The sequence below is a fragment of the Otolemur garnettii genome, unplaced genomic scaffold (genome assembly GCF_000181295.1).
Source record: "Otolemur garnettii isolate 467f Iridium unplaced genomic scaffold, OtoGar3 scaffold00170, whole genome shotgun sequence".
In the NCBI taxonomy this organism is placed as follows: domain Eukaryota; kingdom Metazoa; phylum Chordata; class Mammalia; order Primates; family Galagidae; genus Otolemur; species Otolemur garnettii.
The window spans coordinates 755,584-768,269 of record NW_003852565.1 but is presented as its reverse complement, the minus strand read 5'-3'; the positions used below and the strand labels follow the sequence as shown (position 1 = coordinate 768,269).

The window sequence follows — 12,686 nt, the reverse complement described above, 5'->3', positions numbered from 1 at the left end:
AGCAATGCCCAGGCCACAATCAGGGAAATAATCACAGTTTCCATACCTGAAAACTAATCAAATATGTCCTAGAGCAGTGGTTCTCAACCTTCCTAATGCTGCAAACCTTTAATACAGTCCAAAGGAGTAGCAACTCACAGGTTGAGAACCACTGTCCTAGAGAGTCAAGAAGTACATTGTGAACTAATTATCAAAGGAGCAGACCTAGGAAATACTAATCAAGGTTATAAAATTTAAGGCCAAAGATAAAATTTTAAAGCTTGCCTCACTGATTCTTTGTACAGTTTCATAATCAGTTACGCACAATCCCAAACCCCTAAAGTCTTGAAAGCAGAATTTTAAAATAAATTTTATGTCAAAATTCAACCTCAAATGAGGCTATTTGAGGACTTTATTGATTATATTTTGTATAAATACTCATGTTTTGTCACAGAAATACTAATGCATGGATGATGGAGTGCTGGCCCTGGGCTCCCACAGGGTGTTATACGTGTATCACATACAACTCAGTCATACATACTAAATTACTTTTCTAAAATACAAGCTGAAATACCTGAATGTTGAAAAGTATCTAACACTGAGATTTTCACATAAGGACTGTGGATCTCTGTGGATAAACTGATCAACCTTGCATTAATTCTAGTATATTATGAGGAGAAGGCCCTTGCACACTGGAGAACTACCTCTTTACCAGGTGGATATGATCATGACCACAACACGTATTTGCCTTTTTTCATGTCATGCCACCTCCTGCATGCCCTTGAGTCACTCTGTACTCCCTCCCCTGGACCCATGTGCTGATGCATGCTTGTCACATGAGGCTTCTCTGACAGTACTGCTGCAAGACCCCTGTCAGATGCCATTGGACGCTGTGCAAGTTGGTATACCCAGGGAGGAACTTTGCTCAAGGAACCATGCGAGCCAGTGGGTGAGTGTTCCTGTTGTCACCACTCAACTCCATAGACAGGTCATCAGACTGGACAAAGTGAAAGTAAAGGAGAAAATCTTATAAGCTGTGAGATGAAAGCATCAAGTAACCTATAAAGGAAAACTCATCAGTCTCACACCAGACTTCGCAATAGAACCCTTATAAGACAGAAGATATTGGGGTCCCATCTTTAATATTCCTAATTGGAATAACTGTCAACCAAGAATTTTATATCCTGAAAACTAAGTTTCATAAATGAAGGAGAAATGAAGTCTCCCAGAGAAGCAAGTGCTGAGGGAATTTGTCACCACCAGACCAGCCTGTTAGGAAATACTTAAAGGAGTTTTAAACATAAAAACAAAAGGCTCATACTCACCAGTAAAAACATCCAAAAGTTAAAAAAATAAAAGGCACAGCTTTTATAAAACATAACAAAAGGGAGAATACAAAGAAAAGCAACTAAGTAACACTATAACATACTGTCTGGAACAGCATCTCACATGTCAGTATTAACACTAAACATAAATGTTCTATATACCTCACTTAAAAGATATAAATTGATAGAATGGATTTAAAAAACACAGCACAAATAACTGCTGTCTCTAAGATAATCCCACTTAACTCACAAAGATTCTCATAGCCTAAAAGTAAAGAGATGAAAAAAAATATTCCAAGCAAATGGAAATCAAAAGTGAGCAGAAATATTTATTCTTATATCAGATAAAATGGTCTTTAATTCAACAACAGTAGAAAAAAGTGATTACATGTATAATTAAAAAGGATTCAATTCAACAAAGAAATATGGCAATCCTAAATATGCATGTACCTATCATCTGAGCTCCCCAATTCATAAAACAAATACTACTAAAACTAAGAAAAGATATAAACAGCAGTACATCAATGGTGAGACATACCAACACTCTACTGACAGAACTAGACAGATCTAGACAGATAATTAAGGCTGAAAAAAAAAAAAAAAAGAACAACAACAAAAAAAACCAACCCATTGGACTTAAATGAGACTCTAGAACAGTAATTTTCAACTGGTGTGCCACACACCAGTGTGCCACGAGAGGATCTCAGGTGTGTGCCATGAAAAATTCTAAAGATCATTAATTAAATTATTTTCAAAAGAAGTTCAAAGCACAATAAGTATTTTTTTTATTAATCAACATAATTCAAGTGTGCCACAGAAGTTTAACTATAGGTTCAAGTATACTGTGAGATAAAAAAAAAAAAATAAAAGTTAGAAACCACTGCCCTAGAACAAATAAACCTAACACATTTAGAGAACATTATAGCCCCAAGCTACTGAATATACATTCTTCTCATCAGCACATGGAACATTTTCCAAGATAGATAATATACTAAGCCACAAAACTAATCTCAATAAATTTTTAAAAACTGACATCATTTCAAGTATTTCCTCAGACTACAAACTAGAAATCAATTCCAAGAGGAACTCTCAAAATTGTACAAATACATGAAAATTGAATAACCTCTAGATTGTTTATTGCAGCTCAATTTACAATCACCCAGATGAGGAAACCTAAATGCCCATCAACTCAGGTATGGATTAACAAACTGTGTTATATGCATACCATGGAATGCTATTCAGCCATAAAAAAGAAGATGACCTCACATCTTTTGTATTAACCTGCATGGAACTGAAACATATTCTTCTCAGCAAAGTATCCCAAGAATGGAAAAGCAAATATCCAATGTACTCAATACTAATATGAAGAGAGTAGATGATCTAATTAATGCCCACATGTGAGAAAAACTCATTTCAACTCAAGTTGAGGGGAGGGGAAATGAAGGGAGGGGAAAGGGAGTTTGGGGGTCTTCCACTGAATGGGCACAATGCAGGGGTGTATGGCACACCTTTTTGGTGCAGGACATAGCTACCAGAGAGACTCTAACTAACAAATTCAAATATTGTGACTTGGTTGTTTGTACCCTCACATCAACCTGAAAATAAATAATAAAAAGAAACAGAAATTAAATAACCTCCTGCCAAATGATCTTTGGGTCAATGATAAAATTAAGATGGAAATTAAAAATTATTTCAAAATGAATGATAATAATGACATGAGCTACCAAAAACTCTGGTATACAGTAAAAGCAGTGCTAAGGGGGGAGTGTATACTAACTACAAAAAGACAGAAAGCTCACAAATTAACAAGAAAAACAAGAGAAAACCAAATCCAAAGCGAGACAAAAAGAAAGATCAGAGCAAAATTAAATGAAATTGAAACCAAATAAACAAACTAAAAATGAAGTAAAAAGTTGAATCATTGAAAAGATAAATGAAATTGATAAACCTCTAGCTGGATTAACCAAGAAAAGAGAGAATTCAAATAAGCACAATCAGAAACTTAAAAGGAAGAATTACAATTGACACCACAGAAATACAAATGATCATCCCAAACTACTCTGAACACATCTACACACAGAGACTAGAAAATCTAGAGGAAATGGATGAATTCCTAGAAACATACAAATTTCCAGATTGAACCAGGAATAAATAGAAATCCTGAATAGACTAATAATGAGTAGCAAGATTGAATCAGTGATAAAAAGTCTCCCAACTAAAAAAAGCCCAGAACTAGATGGATCCATAGCTGAATTCCACCAAATTACAGAGAAAAATCCTACGGGCACTATCCCAAAAGATGAAGACAGAGGGGAGCTTTCCTAACTCATTCCATGGAGCCAGTATCACCCTGATATCAAAACCAGGAAATGACAATAAAAAGGAAAAATTACAAACCCATATCCTTGATGAACACAGATGCAAAAATTCCCCCAAATCCTAGCAAACAATTCAAAAGCTTAAGATAATTCACCACAATCAAGTGGGTTTCATTCTGGGGATGCAAACATGCACAAATCAATAAATGAGACTCACCATATAAACAGAATTAAAAACAAAAACCATATGATCATCTCAACAGATGCCAAAAAAGCATTTGACAAAATCCAACATCCTTTCATGATAAAACCCTCAACAAAGCAGGCATAGAATGAACATACCTCAAAATAATAAAAGCCATACATGATAAACCCACAGCCAACATCATACTAAATGAGGAAAAGCTGAAAGTATTCCCCCTAAGAACTGGAACAAGACAAGGATGTCCATTTTCACCACTTCAATTTATATGGTACTGGAAGTCCTAGCCATAGTAATCAGGCAAGAAAAAGTAATAAAAGGTATCCAAACTGGAAAAGAGGAAGTCAGGGTGTCTGTTGGCCCATAATATGATCTTATACCTAGAAAACTCTAAAGATTTCCCAAAAAAAAATTCTATAATTGATAAATGAAATCAATAAAGTCTCAGGTCACAAAATCAACATATACAAATCAGTAGAATTTCTATATAGTAATAAATAAATACACTAAGCTGAGAATCAAATTAAAAACTCAGTTCCCTTTACAATACCTGCAAAAAAATAAATGAATAAAATACCTAGGAAGATACTTAACCAATGAGGTGAAAAATCTCTACAAGTAGAACTAGAAAACACTGATGAAAGAAATAATTCCTCAAGGATTGGAGGAATAAATATCGTTAAAACATCCATATTCCCCAAAATAAGCTACAGATTCAATGAAACTCCCATCAAAATATCAATGTTGTATTTCACAGATCTAGAAAAAATAATTATGTGCTTTTCTTCGCTTATCACCAAAAAGGAGCTTGAATAGCCAAAGCAATTCTAAGAGAACAAATCTGGAGGTATCACTTATCCTACTTCAAATTATACTACAAAACTATAGTAATCAAAATAGCATGGTACTGGGTGGTGCCTGTGCCTCAAAGGAATAGGGCACTGGCCCTATATACTGGAGGTGGTGGGCTCAAACCCAGCCCTGGCCAAAAACTGCAAAAAAAAAAAAAAGTAGCATGGTACTGGTATAAAAGTAGACACATAAGCCAATGGAATAGAACAGAAAACTCACATACAAATTCAAATACCTTCAATTAACTGATCTCTGATAAAGCGGACCCAAATATATTCATGCACTAGGGAGGAAGCCCTATTCAATAAATTGTGCTAGGAAAATTGGATAACCAATTCTTGGATATCCAAGAAAATTGGATAATCATTCTTTCTGGAAGAATGAAACAGAATCCCTGCCTCTCACCATATACAAAAATTAACTGAAAATGGATTAAAAAAACATAAATGGGAGGTATGAAACCATTAAAATTCTAGAAGGAAATGTAGGGGAAACTCTTCTAGACATCAGGCTAAGGAAAGAATTGATGATTAAGACTCCAAAAGCAAATATAGTGCAAACAAAATTAATAAATAGTACTTAATTAAACTAAAAATCTTCTGTACAACAAAAGAAATAATCAATGGAGTAAATACACAATTTACAAAATAAGAGAAATTATTTGCTAGCTATACATCTGATAAAGGGCTAAGATCCAGAATCTGCAAAGAACTCAAATCACCAAGATAAAACAAACAACACCATAAAAAAGTGGGCAAAAGACATGAACAGAAGGCTTCCAAAAAAAGACAGACAAATGGCCAAGAAATATATAAGGAAAATGCTCAATATCACCACACATCAGGGAAATGCAATTAAAGCTATAAGGAGATACCACCTTACCCCTGTCAGACGGGCCATTATTAAAAAGTCAAAAACCAATAGATGCTGGTTTGAGTGCCCAGAGAAAAGGATACTTATACACTGTTAGAGAGACTTCAAATCGGCACAACCTCTATGGAGAACAGGATGGAGATTTCTCAAAGAAATAAATGTAGGCCAACCATTTGATCCAGCAATTCCACTATAGGTTATCTACCCAAAAGAAAATAAGTCCTTTTGTCAAAAAGACACCTGCAACTTAAATGTTTATTGCAGTACAATTCATAACTGCAAAGATGTTGAATCAACCTCAGTGCCCATCAACTCCTGAATGGATACAGAAAATGTGGTATCTCTAATATATATATCCTGTACATTTTATATATTATATCTATTACTTATATGTATTATTATATGTATTATAATCATATATATATATATATATATATAATGTACTTATATGTATATACCACACACACGCCCCATAGAGCACTACTCAGCCATAAAAGGAACGAAATAAAGCCTTTTGGCTGGAACAGGAGTCCATTATCTCTGTGAAGTATCTCAGGAATGGAAACCAAACACCACATGTCCCCACTCACAATTGGGAGCTAAATCATGGGCACACACAGAGACATAAAGGGCCTGAGAAACCAAGAAGGGAGGAAGCTGGGAGGAGGTGAAAGGTAAAAACTTACCTCGTGGGTACAACCAGCACTGTTCTGATGACGGCCATGCTGAAAGCCTCGACTTAAACACTATACAAGCTATCCACGTAACAAAAGGAATGTGCCCCCTTAACATTTTGGAAAAATATATATTATTATGGACTATGTCCAAATTCTAACAAAACTGCATATAAGCGCTCATATATTTTCAGTTTTTAAAAGCCTGTTACTTTCTTTGAAAGTAAAATCTCAAATAAGATTCAAAGCAAAATATTCTGTGAATAGCCAAAAGACTTCTCCAATGGAAGCCTTGGCCCACACAACACCAGTCTCATTGCCTTTGTTCCATTACCATTGGTGATCACCTAACGTTCTTGTAGTGATAACAGGTTCACAATGTTAAAATTGCATTCTGTCTGAGTTATAATAAAAAGTAATTACACCACAACAATTTCTGGGTGTAACCACCAATTGCAATTGCAATTCAGAACGTTGTCTGCACTCTGGCTGTGGCATTCTGCACTACTTCATCTAGATGCTAAGCGCAGCAGCACTCAGATGGGGATAAATAATGCCTCCCAGCACACAGCCAAGCCCAGGCTGCCTGGCAAGTTGGAGTTGAGATTATTTAGGGGAAAAGAATTCTGAGAGCCTGTGAACACAGAACAGTGAAACTGGAAACCCAGTCAGGAGTACACACTTCATGCCACTTCATGCACTATTTGGGGAACTCTAGAAACATGGCTTCTTTCCACAAAACTGAAAAGGGACACTGGCTTCCAAAGGTTTCTATCAGAACCCAGGAACCCAAGCAATGGTGTCAACAGACGCCTGATCCATCTGTTTCACAGAATTTAGAGTCTTTGCTTCTACAGTGATTAACATACCTCAAATTTTACAGTGAAACAAGTTTTTATGAAAATTAAGATAAAACAAAGATATTTTAAACATCTTAGCAGAATCCACCTTTGGGGAAAAACTATGCGTAAATCTTTGGTTAATGATAAGACTCCCCGAAATCATCTCAAACAAATCTTTGCCATAAACCTGTGCTTTCATGAGGGGTGGGTCTGGGAGGAGGTTTTGCTTTGTTTTATTTTAAATAATGACATGAATAGAGGTAACTGAGATCGATTGAAAAACTCAAAGGGAAGTTGAGAATGTTTATGACCAGTGGAGGATGCCGAGGGTTGACATGTGGGTGCCAAGCTCCCCAGAAGGACAGCCATGTATCTGATGGGGACAGGCTAGACCCTGACACAGGGCTGGAGAGCGTGGAAAGATCAGATCTCGCAGCCGTAACACAGCAAAGAGAGAGAAGACAGCAGGAGAGAATAAGGGAGAGAGACGCTGCCACCCAGGGAAAACACAAGTGTCAGATGCTATGCCAGACAAGGGGGGCCTGTGCAGCTCTCCAGGCCTCTCACAGGGCCCCATTTCATTACCACGTTGAGATGCACCAAAGGCAAAATGGCTGTGCTGAGTAGATTTGCTGTGTCTTCTGGGAACAGTTTAAAGATGCTGGACCCTGGAGGGGCTGAGGACCCACAGCACTGAGAAGCAGAGGCTGGGGGTGCACACCTACCTCTCTCCCCTTCTCTCTCTCCTTTCAAAGGAAACAAGCAGCAAGGCTTTGCTGGGTGCCATCGCCGGCTGCAGCAGCACCCCAGTCTCAGCCCTCTCTGGCCTGCTCACCAGCACACCTGCTCTGAAACCTGCCCTTCCAGACTGGGCCATCACCTGCAAAACCTGTCAACAGAAGCTAACGAAAAGATTAGACTCACCAAGATCCAAGTGAATGCCAGGGACAAAGGAATTGAGAAAGAAGGTGAAGATGACGAATCCCAACACCGTCAGGCACTTGGCGAGCAGGACCCCGTCTGATATCCTGTGCTGTAGGAGAGAAGCACACTGCTCACTGGCCCAGTTCAGCCTCCTGACCCGCAGCATGTCCATCCTCCCACATGACTTGGAGCACTACGTCTCTTTTTACAATGAAAACTATGACATCTCAAACCTGAAGGAAGGTAACACATCAGGAGGAAAACTGTACAGATTCAGAATTGCAGCTTTCAGAATCTTTATGAAAAATAAACATAAAGGTGTGAAATGAAGCACAGCCCTTTTAATAGCACTTGACTAAGCAGCTTTTCAGAACATGCAGACTGTCGAGCTGGCCCTGGCCCTGCCCAGCACTAGATGAGGAGACACATGCATTCGTTGCTGAACATCACCAGTCACCAGATGGCCCAGAGGAGCACTTTGGAGGTGACCAAAGCGACATTCAGAATAAGGTGTGCAACACTTCTCCTAGGTAGCTTTGTGGACTCAGTTGCCTGAGCTTCATATCTCTGTGATCACAGAAACCCATAGATCTATAGAAACCCGAACACACCTCTGTATAACCACAGGTCACCTTATCTGGCTCAGCTGAGACACAGCAGCAGGACAGCCAGTGAAAGATGTTCCCTCTTGGTTCCTCCAGCCACACCATTAGAGCTGCTTCCACCAAAACCATAAACATAACCAAGCATGTCACTCAACCACCCTGCAGGACCAGCTGCTGGGTGCCCACCCTCCTTCCTGCCCCCTACGAAGGCTCTACACATCTTCCCCTGTCCATGTCCAGGGAAAGCTGATTTTGCTGCTTAATTCTGTCTGGAGAATCAGGAGCAAAAGGTCATGGCTGGAACAAACTGAAGTGCTCAGAAGACAGCGATGGAGCTTCTTGCCAGTTGCCAGGGGGACACCAAAAACCTTCCTGGGGTCACATGAACCTAGAAAGTGGGTGCTGCCACAGCCAGCTCAAAAGCCAAAAGCAGAGAGCAGGCAGTCAAGTAGTGTTCCAGCATCACTCGGCTGCAGCATGTGGAGGCTTCTTTGGGGTGTCCATTAGAGTTGCTCCTTTCAGCTCTCCAGGGTCATTTCCCAGACATAATAAAGGGACACATCCAAGCCCACACCTCTGCCCTCCATCTCTCCCAGTCCTCGCTCACCAGTGGCCCACAGTCCATACTCTAACTCCTGGTTAAAACAAAGCAGTCAGGGAAGGCAAGCAGGGTCTGTACAGACGTGGATCTGGAAGTGTGTGAGCAACACCCTTCCTCTCCAACGCTGCCTGTCTGTGGGGGCCAAGCTTGCAAAAGGAGCCCACAAGCCCCAGTCCTCTAAGAACACATCTCCTCCCAGGATGCCAACTGTTTAATCTCCTTCAGCAAAGGGCAGAAGCTGTAATGCAAAAGTGGATATTCAACCTCTCCCTAGAAAATAAACTACGCAGATGTGAAATTTCACCGAGATGAGGATGACTCCTGACAGATCTTGAGCCGGGCTCTCTCGGCTGAGAGGGGCCCTCAGCATCCGCAGGTGGGCTGAGCAGGTCACCAGAGCAAGAAAATGAACAAAATAAAAAAAAAAAAGTGTTCTGCCCCCAGAAGTCAGAGCCATCAGCAGCACACACACATGTCCGTGTCTGTCCCCAAAGCTGCTCGGCCCCTCACACCGCACCTCATGGGTCCCAGCTGCTGCCTCCTCTCTGCAAGACGAGAACCTGGAAACTTGCCTTTCAGGGTCAGCGAGGGCTGGCCCAGAACAGAGGCCTGTGTGTCTCACCAGGGCACACATGAAGGGCATCTCAAAGGTCATATTAAAATGTTAACTATCCAATTTCCTGACAGAATATGCCTACATGCCTGGAAAACATTTTCTCTCATTAACTCATGGAAATAAACAACATCTTGGGAACAACTACAGGAATAAAAAGAGAAAATGGTTTTCAGTTGTAACTTCATGTGAGGTAAAGCAAAGGAATCGATGCCCTCTCCTTCAGAAAGAGAGTCAGAATCCCGGGGAACGGAAACCACCATACCTTTTTTTGTAGCTCCTGGATGTTGGTCTCCCAATTTTTATCTTCTTGTGAGATCTGCCTAAAGAGAAGAGGACAGCTCATTATTTCCCCAGCATAGCCAGGTAAGGGTATGACTTGCCTTATGGACTAGGCAAGATGCCTGCTCTGGATTTCCAAAGATGAGCAATACATAACATGAACCCCACACCAGAAGACGTGTGAACAGTGCCCGTGAGCTCAGGAGTGTGGGACACGTCCAGAAGAGGCTGTGCCACCCTTCCAACAGGGGAAGCCTCTGCTGGTCCTCGTTACGTATGTTTTCTACTTTTCAGAGTTTCTTTGTTTCCAATGAGGGCACTGTCCTTTTACATTTACAACTAACTTGGACAGCTAACTAAAGAAAAACAGTAAAAGAAACGCCACTTACTTTAAAATTGATCAACTTTCAGGAATTCTCAGGTCTGTGTCCCCCTGCTGTGAGGGGTCCTCCTACACATTTAAGGCCCCTTTCCTTAGCTCCCACTTGCCCGACCTGTCTAACCCGTCCAAGTCAGCCCACCCTCTCTGGTTTCTTGTCTGCACACCAGTCAGGACAAAGTGGCCTCAGTGAGTGTCACAGGAGGTGGCCACACAGCCCTCCCAGGCCCTAAGGACACCACAGCAGACCCAGTCGAGCTCCAGACGATCTCATATTCCAGAGAATATAAGAACAAGACTGTACAGCAAGGAGCTGCCTTAGGCCGTCCTCACTCTGATCTGCTCCTCAGCAGCTGTGCGGGGAGGGAAGGCACCGTCCTCCCCAGGCCTTGGGTTCCCACCTGTGACTGACAAACATGAGCTATCGGACTTGGCGAATCTTAGCCCCAACCTACAGCCAGTGGGCACAATGCTGTGCCTTCAGCGTCACTGGGCAGAGGCAGGTCTCAGACTAGGGGGGAGGCCAATGCTGCTGTGCCCTGGACTGCGAGCTTCTCCCCACTAACAGACCAGACCTTGAGACAGCCATGCCAGGGGACCCCTAAACAGTTGCCTAGTCTCAGCAGACTGCAACATGCAAGCCACTCTCGCTTCTGATCACAGGGGGCCACATCCCCCCGCCCTGATGCACTTCACACCCACCCACTCCCCAGCCTCAATACCCCTCAGGGGCTAACAGGCTCCCACTTTTCTGGATGGAGCTGCCAGGGGCAAGACCAGTGGGAACTCACTTGTCATATCCAAGAGGAAAGACTCATCAATTCCTGTTACCCTGCAAGTCTCAACTTTGATTAAGGATGAACGCCAGGAAATGAACTGAATAGGACTTTGGTATTCTTGGGGTGCCTGAAGATTAGCTACTGGGAGGATATGCTGTCGGGTAGGTTTCCTAACTGTTCTGATCTCTGTTGTATAGTAATTGTGAGGTGGGTGAAGGGAGGCCCAGCAGCTAGAGGCATGAGCTCATTCCCCAGTGCCACTCTTTCCAAGCTGGGGAACCCTGGGCTCATTGCTCAAACTCTCTGAGCCTCTGCTGTTTGGTCCCTTAAACTGGGCTAATGCCAGCACACACCCTGCAGAGCTAAGTGAGGGTTCAATAAAACACACCAGAAGAGACCCATCGGCAGCCCCTAAAATTAGTCACTAGTGTGCAGCTAGTGTTGCTGCCTGGGGTGCCAGGGGTGCTCTGAAGAGCAATGACATCACCTCATGTCACTTGTGTATTGTGTGACATCTGGACGTCACTGGGGAGGCAGTGCGCAGGCTGCTCGTGCCATCCCACCAGCAAGCATGACCTCTAACATGAGAACCACTGCTGCAGGCAGCACAGTGTGGGCTGGACCCGCCTGGTACCTGTGGAAGGTGCGCAGCCTCCGGGCGAGCAGGTGCTCCAGCGCCAGCACCTTCCCCAGCAGCAGGCTGCGCACAGCGGTCTCCTCGCAACTGGCTGGGCTGATGCGCTGAGCCGTCAGGCGCCAGACGTGAATCTCATGCTTCAGTTCTGAGGAGAAAGGAGAGTGAATCTTGCATCTCCCGGGACCTCGAACATGAGCAACACCGCCCTCCGCTCACCACCACTCGACATGGCAGGTGCTCCTCTGATGTGCAGACAGCCCATGGGCACACACGGCCATGGCTTCTCAGCACAGAAGTGATTCTGACAGAACCAGATGACAAAGCTGACGTCTAAAACTTAACATGGAAGCAAAGTAACATGATGTCAACTCTTTGAGTGAAGAATAAATGTCTTTCTTGAACAAACACATCAGTGTCAGCTCCCAAATCCTTCAGGTCTGCTTTCAGCCAAGATCTAGATGTTGCCCAGTCTTTGAGGGATTTTAGGAGTGGATCCAGTGAACATCAGAAATACAAGGAGAGTCTCAGGAGGTGGTGTGCCGGATTCTCCACTGTGGCACCTGGTACGAGGCAGGAGATGCAGATAGCCCTCCCTCCCAATCAGCCCCCAGTGAGTTTAAGTCTACGACATGGGACAGACAGACGTAGACAACCTGATGAAACTCCAAAATCAACAGAATAAGTGGAATTTTCACCCACCACTGAATTCAGACACCTTCCGATAGAGAAGAGAGAAATGGTATATTGTATCACAGAAAAATATTTAAATATTTCATAAAAGCTTCCATTTAACTTCAACTT

The 12,686-nt window shown here is 42.2% G+C and overlaps 1 protein-coding gene across 1 annotated transcript in view; it reads right to left on the bottom strand.

Annotated features, from left to right (window-relative positions):
* The window catches only part of OCA2 (OCA2 melanosomal transmembrane protein), a 358,711-nt gene that overhangs the window by 202,895 nt on the left and 143,130 nt on the right, over window positions 1-12,686 (bottom strand). Inside the window, exons 15-17 of the mRNA XM_003800169.1 lie at window positions 11,883-12,030; window positions 10,074-10,131; window positions 7,990-8,098 (exon numbers count right to left, since the gene is read on the bottom strand). Coding sequence (XP_003800217.1) covers window positions 7,990-8,098; window positions 10,074-10,131; window positions 11,883-12,030 — 315 coding nt within the window. The remainder of the gene's footprint in view (window positions 1-7,989; window positions 8,099-10,073; window positions 10,132-11,882; window positions 12,031-12,686) is intronic.